At 47.3% G+C, this 19040-nt stretch overlaps 1 protein-coding gene and 1 long non-coding RNA gene across 2 annotated transcripts in view; one reads left to right on the plus strand and one right to left on the minus strand.

Moving 5' to 3' along the window:
* The window catches only part of AOX4 (aldehyde oxidase 4), a 56055-nt gene extending 39592 nt beyond the window's left edge, over nucleotides 1–16463 (minus strand). The window contains 8 exon segments of the mRNA NM_001278863.1: nucleotides 59–139; nucleotides 687–770; nucleotides 1973–2034; nucleotides 3830–3956; nucleotides 6225–6333; nucleotides 7409–7505; nucleotides 12223–12280; nucleotides 16410–16463. Coding sequence (NP_001265792.1) covers nucleotides 59–139; nucleotides 687–770; nucleotides 1973–2034; nucleotides 3830–3956; nucleotides 6225–6333; nucleotides 7409–7505; nucleotides 12223–12280; nucleotides 16410–16463 — 672 coding nt within the window.
* Nucleotides 16464–17112: 649 nt separating this feature from the next.
* On the plus strand, nucleotides 17113–18249 carry LOC138848952 (uncharacterized). Its single transcript, XR_011387168.1, has 2 exons — nucleotides 17113–17854; nucleotides 17979–18249. It is a non-coding gene; the product is annotated as an uncharacterized lncRNA (long non-coding RNA).
* The last annotated feature ends 791 nt before the right edge of the window (nucleotides 18250–19040 follow it).

The raw sequence follows: 19040 nt of genomic DNA on the forward strand, positions 1-19040 counted from the left end.
CAAAAAGGCATGCATCATACATATCACGTAACGAGACAACAAGAGTAAAGTATCTTACTATGAGTTCAGGAGGGAATATAGGCTCCTGGGATGGATCCAAGGGCTGGAATTCATCTTCATTATACAGTTTGGTACACAGCTGAACAAAACAAAGAAACAAAACACGAGTGGAGCTTCAGCATTGCTCAGAGAGATGTAGAAGTCTAACTTCAGAGTCAGGTTCTCTACCTCTCCAACACACAACAGTAACTGGGGTGCCAGAGCCAGTGGGTGGCCCTGGATGGGATGCTTCCCACCCTCACAGGACCTAGGGATGCCGTCCCCTGTATTGCACTGGGCTCTGGTCTCCCTCCTGTCTGTTTGTGCTTGATCTCAGGTGTGACTTGCAGATGTTCTTGGCCATGAACCTGTGGGTGTGCTGCTGCTTTGTCCCTCTTAGTGCCAATGGGGGACTGGCAAACCCAGATGAAGGTGCAGAAACCTGCAAGGCTTCCAAAGGAAATCCACCTTCTCCAGTGCCCACTATCACGGAAGTCATGGGATTGCTCATTTGGGAGTTGTAAAGGCCGTCTAAGCCCTGAATTCACTTATTCTGTATTTTACTCATTGAAAAAAAAAATAGGAAAATGGAATGAGTCTGGGTATTTTCAGTCAGTCCCAACTGACGTGGAAAACTAGATACTTACTTTTTCTTGACTGCCCAGAGAAGACTTCTCTTCTTGATCCATGCAACATTTTCCTGTTCCTTTCACTTGACAAATGGTTGATTCCTTGGGAAATAAGGCAGTTTCAAGAAAATTCATTGGCTATTTCTTTAAACAACTACCTGAGTACCTGGCAGGGCAGAGAGCAAGCTATTCCATCACTGAGCAATCAGAGAAAATTGCAGCAGGTGCAGCCATGCTCAATGCAGAGTCTTGTAAACCGTGTCACTCAAATCTTGTGGAAAGGCAAAGGGGGTTCCAGGTGAGTGGGATCAGCCAGCTGAGACTTCCTACCAGACGTGAGATACAAGGAGTGCTGTTATCACCGTAATTTAGAAACCCAAACAGATTATTTTGTTTACCTCAACGGCATGCAGAATGTATCTTTTTTCTTTTAAGGATTTATTTTATTTATTTGAAAGGCAGAGTTACAGTGAGAGAGAGAGAGAGAGAGAGAGAGTGAGAGAGAGAAGCAGACAAAAATCTTCCATTTACTGGCTTGCTCCCCAAATGGCCAGGGCTAGGCCAAGCCAAAGCCAGGAGCCAGGAGCTTCTTCCGGGTCTCCCACGTGGGTGCAGGGACCCAAGGTCTTGGGCCATCTTCTACTGCTTTCCCAGGCCATAGCAGAGAGCTGGATCGGAAGTGGAGCAGCTGGGATTCGAACTCGTGTTCATATGGGATGGTGGTACTGCAAGCAGCGGCTTTACCCGCTACGCCACTGTGCCGGCCCCCAGTCACATCGATTTCTAACCTGGACCTTGGACATCTTTCTTTTCCCTGTATCCATGCACTTTCTTAGCGGAATTCTCAATTCACCATTGACTTGTATTTCTTCCTTTAGGGGCCTGTTCTAATCTCCCTATCTCAGTAGGTACCCTCTCTATCTTCTCTTCATGCCGTTCATGAATTCTCCTTACTCCAAATTCCTTCAAAATGTATATGCATGTGTGAGTCTATGTAGGACATCATGGACTTTTTAATATCTTGCTTTTAAATTATGCTTTCTACACTTCATTTGCTTCAATGGAGTATGCATTTCTTAAAGTCTCAGGCCATATATAACACTTTCCAGGAATGTGTCAAATTTAGAGTACAAACAATACATGATATGAATTTATTAAGACAAATAACAATGGGCATTAAAAACTTTCATTTGTTTGAAAGGTCAATGTGGATGATTTTAGAGATTATTTGAGTGTAATAGGTTATTTTATACAAAGACTCACTAATGTATTGAGTCAACAGAATGAAAACTTTCTTAACTTACCACACAGAAAGTTTTTCCACTTTCTACAATAGGTCGGTATCCAGTACAGCGACACAGATTACCTGTTAAAGAAGGGACCAAATTTTAGGGAACATAGAAGAAATACATGGCATATACCTGCTTCATGTTTTCAGAGGAAAAGCCACAGTGTTAATAGATACTTTTTTGTCCCCCAAAAGCATTAAGTTTCTTTGGAACAAATATTCCCTTTAGCGATTTCTTCAAACGTGGATCTTATCATTGCATTTGCTCACTGAAATATCACACAGATTTCCATGGCTTTTCCCACTTTTTTTTTTACTATAATTTTTAAAATTTAACAAGTATCTCAACATTTTTGACATTCATTGCAAAAGTAAAATATTACACACATACATATACTATTTTTTCTTGAAAACAGCGGTAGTAGTACTACAAAGGGAGAGGTTCATGACAAGGATCATAATGTGGGGAAAGCGGATGTCTTGTCATTTATGTGGTATACTTCCATGGAGCTCTGTTTATAACTAGATACCAAATGGTATGACATGACATCCACACAACTTTCATACTCTCTCTGTGTATTCGTGTCCACAAATAAGAGAATACGTGTGATGTTCGTCTTTCTGGGTCTGGCTCCCAACCAATTCTCGCTGCCGTATTTCTTGCCCTGTCCTAACTTGTGCACTTGCCACTCCCATAACACCTCACGTGTAGCCTTCTGCCAAGCCTTCCTCAGGCAGTCTCTTCTTCAAATGCCCTCTCGGGGGGAGAGGGCCGGGGCTATTTCCCAAGGCCTCAGTCCCCTTCTCCATGGTGTCTGACCTGATATCCCATCAGAGTCGTGCTGCTTCCTGTCTGTGGGCTTCTGTGGACCTTGCCCCTAGCAGGGTCATTAATGATGTGCCTCACCTCCTTTGGGGGGCCGGAAGCTTGTAGAGAGGCAAGGGTTGACTTAGATATACTCGAATTCCCCCAGAACAGGGGCTCTTTCTCCTCTTTCTCCTCCTCCTCCTCCTTCTTCTTTTTTAAAAGAAAGTTGTACTTGTTCACTTAAATTGAAAGCTTTTTTTGTCACAGGAGATTGAATTGCTCACTAAGTTTGTGATAACTGATTGTCATCTATGATCTCCTTGACCTTGTAATGAATCAATGAAAACTTAAAGTATGGCATTGTGGCACAATGGGTTAAGCTGCAGCCTGCAGTGCCGGCATCCCACATGGGCTCTGGTTCTAATCCCAGCTGCTCCACTTCCAATTCAGTCCCCTGCCAGTGTGCCTGGGAAAAGCAGCGGAAGATGGCCCAAGCCCTGCTCTGATGTGGGAGACCCAGATAAAGCTCCTGGCTCCTGGCTTCAGCCTGGCCCCGCCCTGGCCATTGAGGCCATTTGGGGAGTGAACCAGCGGATGGAAGATCTCTCTCTCTCTTTTTCTTTCTCTCTCCATAACTCTGCCTTTCGGATAAATAAAATAAATCTCCAGATAAAAAAATAGAGAGAGAGAAAGCATAAAAGTGTGAAGTATCAGATTTATTAAAAAAGAAAAAAAAGCACTGAGTAGGTTCTCCATCTTTCCCACTACCCAAATTTCCACACTGGGAAAAGATCGTGTTAAGAGTGCAGAAATAGCCCATTTAAGTGCCCCTGCTGAGCGACACAGAGTTCCACGGAGGGAAAGATTGTACCGTGAAGTCAGTGCTGCCTGATTCAACAAAGACAGCCCTCAGGAAAGGACTTGCTCAGGACAGGCACAGAGGACATCTGCATGTTGGCCAGGTGCCTGGACCCCACCACTGTGCAAGGGGTCGGGGCCTCCTTCTCTGCTTACCGGAACACCTTCCACACAGCGCCCTGCCCGCAGAGCACCAACCAGGCTCACCTCCAAGAGCTTCCATTATCTGCTCAGGGGTTGGCTCGGGGTGGTTCCTCAGCAGAGTGTAGATGGACATCACCATGCCTGGGCTGCAGAATCCGCACTGGGTGCCATGGCACTTGGCGAGTCTCTCCTGGGGGAGAAGGGTGCACCATGTATGCCTTGGCTCTGCATTTCCCTGCCTGGGCACCAGCAAGCAGCGGAGCTTGTGTGTTTACCTTTTGAAAAACAACTCTGGGGTAAAAGATATCCGGGGGGGAGGGGGTGATGAGGGGAAGGTGACACTGTGGCGCAGCGGGTAAAGCTGCCGTCTACAGTGCCGACACCTCCTATGGACACTGGTTCGAGTTCCAGCTGCTCCACTTCTGATCCAGCTCTCTACTATGGCTCGGGAAAGCAGTAGAAGATGGCCCAAGTCCTTGGACTCCTGCACCCATGTGGGAGACCTGGAAGAAGCTCCTGGCTCCTGGTTTTAGATTGGCCCAGCTCTGGCCATTGTGGTAATTTGGGGAGTAAACCAATGGCTGGAAGACCTTTCTCTCTCTGCCTCCTTCTCTGTACTCTGCCTTTCAAATAAATAAATAAATAAATAAATAAATCTTTTTTAAAAAAAGATCCCAAGGAAGAAAAATCTTTCATTTCTGGAAGTCATATGCATACTACTTTTCGGTCTTGAGAAAAGCCTAGTGGCAGGTATTAAGTCACTTTCCTCTCCTGGTTTCATTCGCTGTGAAGAAGAAAATATAGTTAAGAGGAGCAAGTGAAATACTTTGGAGTGATTCTCATGTGAGTTTTGGGCAACTCATTAATTCAGGGAGCCTTGGTGATTTTCCTGACATTTTCTTCACTTTCTTTGACTTTGGAACAATAATGATCTCTACAAGGTAGTTACGGGAATGAATGAATGAGTGTGAGAAAATCATTTAGCACAGTCTTTGGCAACTCATTTCCATCTCTTTCTCCATCCGTAGGACAGTTTTTGATGGATTAGCTGTCATCATCTATAGGAATGCTTTGATAATTGTCGAGGGTTTCTTCATAGCATTGTGAAACTCACATAATAGATGATTGTTTAACTTTATACACTCAAGTGCCGGAAAAAATAGAAGACAAGGCGAAACTCGACGAGTTCCTGTGATCTACACAGACTCTACTGTAGGGGTGCAGACGGGGCTGTGACCCGGACATGTTTCACACACTTCTCACAGGCTGCTCCACTGGCTGGCTTGAGTGCGACTCAAATGTTTAACATAAGCATTTTCCAAATGGCAGGGCTCCCAAAAGGAGAGTCAAATGCTTCGTCTGTGAAAGGACAGGCCTGGTTCTAACGCCAGAGGGAAATGCAGCTGGGTTGGATTTACCGCCAGCCGGCAAGCTGTTTCCGACATGGCACGTAAACCCGCCTGGGAATGCCTCACAACCAGCTATGTGGGAGAAAAAAGACCTGATTTTTATCTTCTGCCAATTTTTGTACTATAAACACTGCCACCAGGACTGGTATTATTCTATACATTATTTAGTTTTAAACAATGGCTGTGTTTAAAGACTGGTTTGCCAAGTTCTGGAAAACTGAACAACTGGCTCCCATAAGGCAGTCCAAGCCTTCTTTAGGGCACTGCTGACCACCCTAGCATTTATATGCTCAAGACTTGAGAGAAACAAATCTGACAAGTACAGCAGGAAGCACTTCCATGCTGTTAAGGTGATGAGAGAAGGAAAGGGTAAGACCTTAATGAGAAAAAGAAATCGGTAAGCTTGTGGCTGAAAGACACGCACTATTAACAGGTGCAGATCAGAGCCAGCATGTCAGAGAAAGCTCTTGGCCTCTACGTTCTCACCACAGCTTTTCAAGAGAAGAGACTCAAGGGAAAATATAGTTTTCATAATTTTCTTCCTGCACACTGCTTTAAAAGCACCACCTGCAGAGGTTCCTATTCTAGTTTGTGAAAACAACACTGTCATTTCTTTAAAAAGTTCTCTAAACCTTAGCAAGCACTGTGCTATTTTAGCTGTGTTTTATTGCAGCACAGTGGATGGTTACTGGACAGATGTTTGGCGAGCATTCGGGGAGTGTTTGAACACACAAGTGCCTCTGTTTCAGAGTCTAGCGATTCTGAAGTGGGTTTGACAGCTAGCGTCCTCCATATACGCCCCATTTTCAATCTCGCTTTCTCCTCTTGTCACACTGGCCTGTTCTTGTCTAAGGTCACGGCGAGGCTGCGGCTGAGAAATTCCTTGGGGTTACGATGTATTCACGTCAGTGAAAGAATCTTGAAAAGATATCTGAAAAGATCCCTAGTTAGGAAGCAACCGATTTCAAAGTTGGTGCCCCAGTGAGGTAACGTCAGAGCATGTAGGATGCCCGTACCAACATCCGGGTCTGGTCGCCTTGAGCTCTTACCTGCACGGGGTGAATCCTGGTTTTGATGCTTCCTACTCCTTCCACGGTGGTAACCGCAGCCCCATGCAGAGAGCAGACAGGCACCAGGCAGGCTGTGACTGGGTAGTGGCTGTAGTGGAATTATGTAAAGAGAATCCACTGGAATCTTAGGGACGGGGTACCACAATTCGGAGAGTGAATTTCTTCCTTCAACTCCAGCTTCTCCCTGTTGGTCTTATAGTGGGGGTTTCTTTCTTTGGCTGTTTCCATTTCTGTTGTTCTATATGTCCTACGCTCACACACCCTCCAGCAGTGCCTAGTCCCTTCCAGGTGGCCTGGGCTTAGGACATGCAGACTCCACTAACTGGCCCGTTTCACCCTCTTGGTCTTGGTCTCCTCTTTGTAAAATGTGACTGAGGTAGCAAAGGCTTCCTCAAAGTGACTTCGGGGACTGAATATGATCATGTAGGTGAGCTACTTTGAACAGCCCTGGTACATTTAGTATTCAATAAATACCATTTTTCTCATTATTATTGCTATTGTTTACACTGATAACTAACAAGAAGTTACATAACTTACAGGAGAGCCTGTTCTTTAAGTAGCAGATACATCTATCCGCATGCCTGTTGGACAGTCCCTCCCAGCTGTCCCATCATTATCTCCAATGCAGTGTGTCCCCATGCCACTTTTCCGTCCTCTACCCCTCCCTTTACAACTTCTCTGATTTCTGAACTGCCCCTGCACCACCACCTAGTCATCTAAGACAAAGCCTGGGAGGGACTTGGGCTGGGCATCTCTTCACATGCACTCAGCAAGCTGATTACATTTTTCAGTGAAGGTGGGGCTCACTGAGTCACGTAGCAGGATTTGAGTCTTGCTTAGCCCTTCCAGAAAAACAAATCTTAGTGTGTGGCAAAGACCCAAATCTCCCACCAGGACTATCTTTGTGCTAGTTTAGGGTAGCGGAGAGCAGAGCCCCAAGAGACGGGCACGCTGGATGGGGATCACAATTCTGCTAGGAAGAATGTGGGAAGGATCGAGAAGGGGGGAGGTGTCGGGAGGAGCAGGTCTGGAGGCTGTGTGCGTGCATCGGACGCCAGGAGAGAAGAGGGAGGAGTGCAGACCAGCAAGGACATTAGGAGGCTCCACACCCTCCCCGACCCCCGAGATGTGCCCAGCGTGGTCTAAGCCCCCACGAAGGATACTGGATCTTCTTGGTCTTGACGTTGTATCTTGACAGCATCACTGTGCAGGCACCACAGCCCCCTCCTCCACAGGCATATTTAGTGCCTGTAAGACGGACTTGAAGGGTGGAAGTCAAGGAAAACGGGGACGCGGGTGCTTTGGGTTTTAGCATTTTTCTCCCTTGGATGTTGTTAACAAGCAACACGTTGTCTTGTACCGAACTGGTCAGAGGATCCTTGCTTGGAGAAATTGCTCAGCTTTTTGCTTCTTAGAAATGAGACAGCTGATGAAAGAGACAAAGAAATCCCTAGGGACTCGCACTGCCTTATCTGGAAACCTCAGATCCAGATGCATGTCTGAATTTAGAAATTTGCAGATTTTAGGAAGGTGATGGCATCGCGCTCCCAGTGGGTCTGGGGCAGCACCTTGAAATCAAACACATTCCTATTTTTGCGGTGAACCATATGCATCGTCATGCCAAGGAGGATGCATGAAGTCTACACAGAGCCTGATCTCAGGGTTTGCATTCAAGCGAGATGCAAGAAGTCTGTTGAATTCAGAGTTCTGGACGCTGGCTGCTGGACCTGCATAATGCTACTGCTGCGGAGGTAGTAGGAGGTGGCTTGTGGGAGGAACTTAGAAAAAGATCCATGGGGCCGACGCTGTGGCGTAGCGGGTAAAGCCGCCGCCTGTAGTACCGGCATCCCATATGGGCGCCAGTTCGAGTCCCAGCCACTCCACTTCCGATCCAGCTCTCTGCTATGGCCTGAAAAAGCAGTAGAAGATGGCCCAGGTCCTTGGGCCCCTGCACCCACGTGCACCCATGTGCACCCATGTGCACCTATGTGCACTCATGTGGGAGACCAGGAAGAAGCTCCTGGCTTCGGATTAGCACAGCTCCAGCCATTGCGGCTAGTTAGAGAGTGAACCAGTGGATGGAAGACCTCTCCTTCCCTCCCTCCCTCCCTTCCTTCCCCCCCCCCCCCGCCTCTCCTTCTCTCTCTGTGTAACTCTGACTTTCAAATAAATAAATAAATCTTAAAAAAATAAAAAGGTCCACATGAGGCTTAACTTTTCCTGGTGCAACAAGGTTATGCTTTTACCTTCTTATGGGATTAGAGAAAATTAATTTCATAACCATAGCCCCTGAACCAGCCATTCCAACAATCACTGTGCACCCGTTGCTTGTGAGATGGCTGCATATTTTCACAAAGGGAGAAAAATCAATGTATGTAAGTCCCCTGCTTTGCTTCTGTCAGAAGCTACTGGCGTTTTCTCGGAAGCTTTTCTGGGAGAAGTTTACAAAGGGTCTCACAGGTCAAGGTCATACTTGGCTCAGGTGGAGGTCAAGACTAGTTGTCATCTTGGAAGTCACTGCCTGTGAAGAGGTGACACGGGACCCTCCTCTTGGCAGTAGCCAGTGGGGCTGTGCAAGCCCTCGCCTCTGTTCTGCCCTGAGTCCCAGCGGCTCTGCCACCTCGGGGCCCGAGCCTGTTCTGGGAAGTCAAGCTTCTCACCAGCAGGCAGAGGGCTGGGAGTCATGTGCGTCAGACTTCAGCTAACTGCTCCATTGAACAGGGCATGAAAGGCAAGGAGATTGTTTCTGGGTTGTTTCTTTCTTTCTTTATTTCTTTTTTTTTTTTTTTTTTTTTTTTTTTTTTTTTTTGGTGTCCTAAAATTTCCAAGTAAAGAATTCTGAAGAATTCTGGTGCTGTTTGACTCAGAGAGGGAGGTCACTTTTTATGTTGTCAGAACTTCTGTTCTGTGATGGGCATTTTAAAGTTTTCTTGAGGAAAATGTGAAAAATGGGCTCCACCACCTCTTTTGTCCCCTGGATACCCTAGAGCTGGTTTGAGGCTTCCTCTTATACCCTCAGCAGAAGTGCCTGACTTAGGCACTCCAGTCCCTAAAGATCGTTAGTAGGTAGGGTTACCAGATAAAATGTGGGAGGCCCCATTAAGTGTCAGATAAACCGGGAGTCATATTTAGTGTGTCCCAGGCATTCAAATTAAAGTGTAACCAGAGGTTATCTTTGTCTAGCTTATCTCTGAGTGCCTGGTGCTTGGGAACACTTGTTAGCTCAATGAAGTAAGAATTGTTTTGAGAGCTACAAGAGATGTCAGGGCCATAGCAAAGAGTATGTGAAGGGCAAAAGTTTAGGGGTGCTTCTGAGACATCCCAGGCCCTCACAGGGATTAAGCAACTCTACTCTGTCACACCCTGGTGGCCCCATGCAGCTGTGGGCTACTCACTCTCTGGATCTGCAGATCCAGGTGCTAGTGTTGACAGAGAAGTGAAACAGGATTGCACAGCAGCGTGTCTGGGCAGGGCAGCTGGGCTGGGTGTGGAGATTCAATGGGAGGTGGTGGGCCTCCAAGGATCCCTATGGCCTGGGAAAAGTGGAAGGATGGCTGTGGAAAAGTGGAAGGGAGATGAGGATGCCCCCAAACAAAGTTTTCCCTTTGTATGGCTGTGGCTTCCTCTGGAGGTGGCAGCCAAGTCAGGGCCTAGGTCAGCGGCAGATTGGGGTTTTGTGGGAGACTGCTTTAATCAGGTGGATAGCCTGCTTTAAGAGAAGACAATCAAAATAATGAATAGTGATTTAAGAAAAATTCTTTGAAAGAGGCAAAGGGAATCCTGTGAGAGTGAAGTGGGCTGGCACTGACCGTGTGATTATCCACAGATACCCATTCCTTGTATGGATCATCCATCAGAACCACCTGCTATGGAAAAATGCATTAGCTTTTAATTTCATCTTTTCATGAACTTTATGTAGTACCTTGTAGGACTTTTGCAGTATCATGTAACATCCATGATCCCATTTCTGGACTTACAAAGAAGACAGGGCCTGGAAGTGCCAGGTGGGCCTTTTTTTTTTTTTATCTGGAATGACTTAACTTACATGGGGCATCACCAGCACCAAGAGGGAATATACAGAGGGGTGCTCAGGAGCTGGGGGAATGGGGGGCTGGGGTGGTATTCCAGGGCTGGTTCTTTCAAAAATTCTATGAATTTCCAGTGTGCTCCTGATATCATGAGTCTCTTCATTTGGGTTGTCTAGAGAAAGATTCTAGAGAAAGCATGGGGGAAGTGTGACGGGGATTTAGAAATCGTACAGCAGGGCAGTGATGGGGTTTTCTGCCCAATGGGAGACAGCAGGACTCGGGGTGGGGGGTGTCCCGTGTGGATTGTGAGTGGAATCGGGACAATGGGAGGTGGGATGGCCAGAGCGGTACAGTGACGGAGGAGGAACAGAATGCAAGGTCCGTTCAGCAGAGAGAGGGAGGAGTCTGGAGAGAAATAGAGGTATCAGGCACAGGCTATCTTTTAGTAGAGGTTGGCAAGGAAAGAACAGGGAGAAATGAAGTAGTGCTTCCAGATGTGTATATTGGGAAGCAAAAAAGACAGCAAGAGGAACTAACACTGTGTTGTTCACTCTGGGATCCCTACAGCCCAACACAGTGCCTAGAATGCCATACATGCTCCATAACCATATATATATATTTTTGACAGGCAGAGTGGACAGTGAGAGAGAGAGAAAGGTCTTCCTTTTGCCGTTGGTTCACCCTCCAATGGCCGCTGCGGCCAGCGCGCTGCAGCCGGCGCACCGCGCTGATCCGATGGCAGGAGCCAGGTACTTCTCCTGGTCTCCCATGGGGTGCATGGCCCAAGCACTTGGGCCATCCTCCACTGCACTCCCTGGCCACAACAGAGAGCTGGCCTGGAAGAGGGGCAACCGGGACAGAATCCGGCGCCCTGACCGGGACTAGAACCCGATGTGCCGGCGCCGCAAGGCGGAGGATTAGCCTATTGAGCCACAGTGCCGGCCAATCATATGTTTTAAACTTATTTTGAAATATAGTCTCATAGAGAATTGCAAAAATAGTATAGACTGTATATCCACATCCCAGTTTTCTCTAAGTGATGACATATCACATAGCTATAGCATATGATGCATATTTTTGATACACGTCAAAGCCAGAAAATTGACACTGGAGTAATACTGATAACTAAACAACAACTTATTCAGCTTTCACCTCTTACATGTAGTGGAATTAAAAGTATAAGTTTATTAAAAAAATAAGTTTATTTTGATGCAAGATTTTCTGGACTACTTGCAGTTTTTTCATAATACACACATTCTCCACATATGATGATGAGCCAATTTGCACCAAAATAAACTCAGACTTTTCATTCCATTTCCCATGAACTTTTTGAGGTCCCTATGTACATGCACTTACATTATGTGTGGGTGGATGGTTCTGGGCAATTTTGTCTCATGGATAGATTTATGCAGCCACTGCCCCCAAACTCAGGAGCTTCTTCTTGAGTAATTATTTACTGAAAGTTTTATGGAAATCCTTGGAGGCTAGGAGGGGTCAAGATTGCAGGGGAGAACTGGGAGTGCCTTCGCGGCACTCTGAGATTGTGAAATGTATGAATAAAACTTAGTTTTCTCCGATAAGGACTACGAAGGGTGTAGGACAAGTCAGCGAAACGACCTGTGGGGCGCTATTGTCCGTGACATGCACCTGTGAGCATTTGCCTGGACGCGCTCGGCTAGAAATGTGTACGTTCACCCTTCTGAACAGGAAGTCACCAGCAGGGTGTCCTTGGGGTACAGGATTTCCAGAATGAGCACACGCGTGGTTCACTGGATGACTCTTTTGGTTTTGCTCGGGTGAAGAAGCAAAACAAATAAAACTGGAATCCACAGACACAGTCTCTGCACTCCAGCTAGACTGGAAAAGCAGGACCCAAGGCCATTAGCAAGAGCAAATACAGGCGACTGTCTTGATGAGTCTGTGTTGATTACAGCACAATGAAAGGATACGCACTTTCCTGAGGTACTGCAGTAGGTTGACTTCAGGATCAGCATGCTTTTCTACTACCTGTGTTGTGAGAGGAGAGAAGGGGTTTCAGAGAGAGAACACCAACATGTGATGGCAATTCAATCCATTGTTTGGAGGGCGTGTTTTCTGATAGGCGATGGCCTCACAGGAAAAAAAAATACCAAGGAAAACCTTTCCCAACATTTGGAAGTAGAACCATGAAGAACTCATTGCGCCTTATTGCAATGTGTCTGAATTTTTAAATACATCTAATTATACGCCACGACAATGCCTCAGGCTATGAGAGGACAAGCTACGGCAAGGTTCCAAACAAGAGAACAGGGAAAGGCAAGATTTCAGAAAACAATCTGCTCATTTTGCCTTCTTTTTCCTCAGACTTAGCTGGAAAAGACTGACAAGGGAACAGACACAGATTCCCAAACCAACTCCGAGAACTTGTGGTCATAAGAAGTCAGAAATTCCAGGAAAGTTGCTGTCCAGGTTCTTGGCATCATCAGAGAAGGAATTCTAGAACGCTTCGGGGGTCAGTGTGAAATGGGCAAGCAAGCTCATCGTAAGTGGACTTCTGCTCCCGAGATGGAGGGAGAGGGACGCTCTGGGGACAGGGCATCTGCCCTGAAGGGTGGAGGAGGGTTCCCTCTCATCTTTCTCTTGTAATGAAGGGGCAGGGATAATCATAGGATGGGAGATGCCTGGGAACACAGTGGGATTTTCCGGGATGTGGTGCCACCTGCTTTCTTTCCTAATGAGGTCCTTTCAGATCTGCCATGGAGATCTTGGCTGAGTCCCAGCTGCAACCTCAGAGCTAACGATAGTACAAGGAGCCTAAGATTAATGAAGGTAAGGAGATGGCTGCCGATGCGGCTGCCATTTCTGGGACATCCGCCAGCCCTGCAGTTTCTGAGCCATTATAACATGGTAAGTAAGGGCTTGAGACTTCCCTGGACACCGGGGCTCTGCTCACACCTGGCTGTCTGCAAGTGCTAACAATAAAAGCAAAGAAGATTTTCTCTTTTAGTATAAAAAGGGGGATTTTGCCTCCTAGCCTCTGCCACTAATTCTGTGTGGCATTAGGGGGCCGTTCCTGCTCCTCCCCTGCCCCAAATATGAAGGCAAACCAGAAGGGGCACAAATCATTCAGCTCCTCCATGAAGCTCCAGCTGCTACAGCCAACTGATCAGAGCTGGCACGCCAGGCGAAAGCCACCCGCCCTCCCAGCCTCAGAGGGACCCAGGCAAGATTAGGGAGAGGCAAGTAAGAAAGAAATGTACCTGGAAGGGTAGCGACACTGAGCCTGGATAAAGAGGACCTCATTCCACTAAAGAGTGTTTTTGCTAAATTTTTTTTTTATCACCTCGGAAAAAGGCAACAAATCACATTATCTCATCACACGGTGCCTCCACATTCAAGTTCTCTTCCAAGCCCTCAGGAGACTTCCTCAGCCATACGTGACCCTGGCACCCCTGCTGCCTGGATCTCAGCATGTGGCAGGGACTGAGGACAGCGGCACGGCAGACGCAAGGCATTGCTGCTGTGTTTTCTTCAGTGCCACTCCCGCATGGCTGTGGGAGTTATAGCCCATGGGCGGGAACAAGATGGCGCCTGGGAGATGATGATGGGCAAGGCCTGATGACACGCCACTCTTCTAGGCTGTGAAGATCTCAGTGTCTCTGAGACAACGTCCTGGGTGATAGGACACGTTCGTCAACCGCCCTAGTGGGCTGGCCAGGGCCACACTGGATGGAACTCGGTCCCCTGCCTTCGTGTCTGTGCCTCAGACACAGCGAGCCCATAACATGTTGAGGCTCCCAACGAAGGAGAGAGATTAGACTTTGGGAAATAAATTAACAGCCACCAACTGCAACTTCTGACAAATCAAATAGCTACTATTCCTATTCACTTAAAATCAACCAACCAGTCACCGAACGGGAAGCAGAGCACTTCGGGAAAAGCCCCTTTGTTGTGCCAGTAGGAAAGGAGGAGCAAACTCATTAGAAAGCAGAGAGATGCAAAAGATGCCATCAGTGAACCAACACTTCACACCCTTCTGCTTCAGCAAGGTGTTGAAAGTCCTATGCTATCAAGCTCTGGCACATTGTCTATTACATTGGCACACTGCATTTTGGCAGGCAAGCAGCGTGTGTCATGCTATGGGAAGTGGAACTCGCGTGTGCTTGGTAAGGCAGCACCTACACAATCACCTTGGTGCAGTCTCACACAGAGGTTCTCTTGCCAATGTCAGCGATGAGCTGCGGTGTCACTCAGTCACTGCAGCTTTTCTTGGGCTTGGAGGGGAATCGGAAGCATCCCACATGTCCATGACCTGGGTACTAGTAAGCAAATGAAGGCTGTGCAGAAACAGGAGGTCTATGCATTCAGAAGCAATGAGCCAGGTGTTCAAGGGTAAGTGCTGAGTCACCAACGAAACAAGAGATTTCTAAACCATACCACCATGTGTGGGAGTTAAGGATGCACACACACATGTACGTTCACTGGGTATCTTTCAAAGACACATCTGGATCTGGTGGATGGGAAGGATACAGGTTTAAAATACACAAGGGTGCATGCCTGGGGAGGGAAGAACAGAGAAGACAGGGAGAACAAAGAAAAGAATTTCAAAAGGAAATGCAAGAGGGCCTTGCTCGGGTTGTGGTGCTGTTGCGCCATTGACGGGGGCACCCAGTTAACCTGTGTCTGCTAGAAAGGAGCGGTCAACAGCAGCAACGGTCTCTTTTCAGGGTTGCTTATGTTTTCCCTTCTTTGGCCACTTGTCTAAGAAATTTGAAAACAGAAGGGAGGTAAAAATACCAAAATGTTGGCTTTGGATTCAAAAGACTTGGAGGCCGGCAAGGGGCTGGTAATGGCAGGGCACCGTTGAAGGATTACGGGTTCTGCTCACCAGCGAAGGCCCAGCCATAAAGGGCACTTAGGGCACACTCAGAATAAGGTCTTAGTTTCTGACTTGCTTCAAATTTCCACTCAGCAGTTATTTTTGCTGTTCCACTTGGCTTCAGGTCATTCAAGGTCCTGAAATCTAGGCTTTATCCTTTCCTTCCTCCCTCTTTCACTCTGGGCTTGTTGGTTCACAGGTCTCCTGGAAATGACCTATTCTGTTAAAGTCCCAAGAATTTTTGCCACTATAAAAGTTTTATTTTCTCCTTCAGAAAGGACATCAGTAACCCCGTATAGCTGAGGTATGAGAAGCAAAACTTTAGTCCCAAACCATCAGATACGCATCCTTTCACTCTCTCTCTCTTTTTTTTTTTTTTCATTGTATCTTTAAAACACCTCAAACATTTTATTTACTCATCTTGCTTAGGAAAGCACAGGGTTGAGGATAAGGCACTGGCAAAGCATTTGTGTTGTCCCACCTTTCTAGGGGGAGGAAGCGGCCAGCCTCATCGCATCCCCAGGCAGCGGGTGCGGTGTTGAGGTTAGGTGATCTGCTTCAGGGAATTTATGAAGGCCAAGTACGACCATCTGAGAGTTCCTTGCTGTCATCACCCTCAGTGGCATCCACGCCTTCTGTTCGAATAGCATGGATTGGGATGGACATTCAGCTTAATGGTTAAGACACCACTTGAGAGGCTCATATCCCATATCAGGGGACCTGGGTTTAAGACTCAGTTCTTCTCCTAATTCTAACTTCCCATGAATGTGTGCCATGGGAGACAGCAGGTGACAGCTCAGAGAGCTGGGTTCCTGCCACTCACTTGGGAGACCGGGGTTGAGTTTCTGGCTCCCAGCTTCAGACCCCAGCCCAGGCTGTTGTGGGCGTTAGGGAGTAAACCAGCAGATGAGAGGTCTCTGTCATAGTCTCTCTTTCTTTTCCTCTTGAATAAATAAAAATTAATATATAGAAATAGCATTGATGATCTCAAGTAGAGCTAAAATCCAAAGAAAGGGGAAATGACAGAATTCATTCACATTGTAATATGACAAAGAAAAATGAGACTTTTTTGACTGATTCCAAAGCAGAGACACCCACACTTTGAACCATTTTGCAGAAAAACTTGATCTAACGACCCATGTTCAAGTTTATACCACTTGAAAGATAGACAACAGAGATTAAAGAAGAAAAAAAAAAGACACTGCAGGGAAGTAAGAAGACAGCTTGGCTTTTTTGGCTGGTCTACAGATCCCCACATTAATCATGTTATAAACTTACCTTTCTTCCATTCACAAAAAATATCAGCTCATCAGAATTGTGGTGGGAAGGCATCCTGCCAAGTCTGGGAGAGAGGTGTTTTTTAAAAAGGTGTGTTAGAGCAATAATGTGGACGCCTTTCGGCCCTGAGGAAGCCCAAGCTGACAACGGCAGACGGAAGCAGGGTGATTTATAGCCCCACTCTCTGGTGGGAGCGCCAGCCAGGGCTCTCCCCGGCCACACCCACAGACACTTCACACAGCGCCGGGCCCGCCCTATCTGCTTCCCTCTCCGGAATGAAGCAAGTCAGCATCTGCACCTTCACTTGTCCCCCCTGGAGGCCACGACTCCTTTCCCCAGGGGAACGTGGTTAAAGCCAGGGAGGACACCTTGTGGCGCTGGCACACCGAGTTCTAGTCCCGGTCGGGGCGCCGGATTCTGTCCCGGTTGCCCCTCTTCCAGGCCAGCTCTCTGCTGTGGCCAGGGAGTGCAGTGGAGGATGGCCTGAGTGCTTGGGCCCTGCACCCCATGGGAGACCAGGAAAAGCTCCTGCCATCGGATCAGCGCGGTGCGCTGGCCGCAGTGCGCCAGCTGCGGCGGCCATTGGAGGGTGAACCAATGGCAAAGGAAGACCTTTCTCTCTGTCTCTCTCTCTCACTGTCCACTCTGCCTGTCAAAATAAATAAATAAATAAATAAATAAATAAATAAATAAAAATAAAAAATAAAAAAATATAGCCAGGGAGGAGCACACACAGTTGAGTTCTGAGCAATTTATCTGCATTTAAAACAAACCATCCTGGAGGCCGGTTCAATGCGAACCCCACTCGTGAGGCTAAATCGTCTTCAGGTGTTGCGTATGTTAAAGGGCAGAGGGAGATTCCACCACGCACACAGCTGAAGGCTTCATAAAAGTGCGTCTTTAAAACTCTGTTCTACAACCCACGTGTGTATTCTTGTTCCTTAATCTTTATTTTTGTACTCATTTTTTTTCAAATGTAAGGGTTCAAGACATAAAATTATTTCCGATCACAAACAGAAGCACAGGCTCCCGTGTGCTGGAGCCTGCTCCCAGGAGCGCTTTAACACTACCACGGCTCAGTGTAGCAGCAGCAGCGGCAGCATTTCAGACCAGGAAACCGAGATCCAGGGGCGTTAAGCAACTTGTCCAACGGAAGGCACCGCTGCTCCAGGGGAGGGAGGGCAGCCAATAAGGCCAGAGGAGAAGTTGGTGGCCGCTTATGCCAGGAGACCTGGCAGGCACAAGGAAGGACTTGGCCAAGGCTTCTGCACGTGGTCTGTGGTCAGTGCAGGGTTTTGAGCAGAGGGTGAATTAAGTTACAAAAGACTGCCTTGGCTGCTTCGTGGAGAAGGCAGGCCAGGGGCCCAGTGCAACCAAGAGAATGAGGTGTTAGGACGGCGGCTCAGTTAACAGTGACATTTCTATTGTGTGCGGTGTGGACTATGGTAAGAGTGGGGAGGAATCAGGCAGGGGTCATGCTGGCAGAGTGGATGTGAGAAGTGGGTGTATGTGCGAGAGGAGTCACTTGGGCTGAACAGGTGGGTGACTATGTCTATCTTTTCCATCAAGAGTTCCATTTGGATGTGTGAAGTCCAAGAGGCCTGAGAAACATGAAAATGGAGATGACAAGTGACTGTTGGATGTTTGGACTGTTGGATGCCTCCTTTACTAGATCTCTCTTGAGAATCTAGGTTCTGCCCTCACCAGCTGGGTAAGAAAGCTGCACACTCCCCTGTTCTGTTGCCTCAACCGTGCCCAGCCTCATCCCCTCTGAGTGTTCCTGCTTACTTAGGGTTTTGAAGGATGAACAGGAGTTCCCTGGAGAAATAAAGGCAGGATATTTTTAGCCAAAGGAGACTATTTGTGTGAGGTCAAGAAAGTTTGATTGACTCTTGTGACTCAGAGATTTACAAGTAGTTCTTTTACTCTTGCATATGAATTAGTGGGGCTGAGTGACAGGGAAGATGTAGATCAAATAAAATCATCCATTCAATCAAAAATATTTATTGTTGCCTGATAAGGCCTCTGTGTGTGTGTGTGTGTGTGTGTGTGTGTCTGTTCTATAGGACTTGTAGGGTGGTTTTGTAGATAAAACAATGTGTATCTCTAAAATGACAGGAAAATAAACACTAGAGCAATGAGATCACTTCAACCTGCAGTTAGTAACGTGGTAAACAGGCCTGAGTGTAGGGTTCCAAGGGGGCAAGGAGCTTAGCGTGTCGAAACAGCAGAGAGAGAGAGAGAGAGAGAGAGGGAGAAAGAGAGAGAGGGAGGGAGAGTTTGGTCTGGCTGAGTGTGAAGACAAGGGGAAGGTGATATGTGAGACACTCAGGGACAGCCGTAGCCAGGAGAGGGGTTTGGAACTTTCTAGACAGGAAAGGAAACTTCCAGAGAGTTCTGAGCTCAGCCGTAACACAACGTGGTTTACACTGGGTCGTCCACTGTATAGGGAAGGAGTTGCTTCTGCTGGAGGCTAAGTCTCAGGCTGTTTCTCTGTAACCCGAGGTGATGGGGGCTTGGGTATAGGCTGGCGGCATCAGGGATGGACGAGGCAGAGTTGATCTGGTATGAATTTCTGGAGGTAGAACCAACTGGACCGGTTGACGAATTGGATGGGAGCGGGGCAAAGGA

The sequence above is a fragment of the Oryctolagus cuniculus genome, chromosome 3 (assembly GCF_964237555.1).
Source record: "Oryctolagus cuniculus chromosome 3, mOryCun1.1, whole genome shotgun sequence".
In the NCBI taxonomy this organism is placed as follows: Eukaryota; Metazoa; Chordata; class Mammalia; order Lagomorpha; family Leporidae; genus Oryctolagus; species Oryctolagus cuniculus.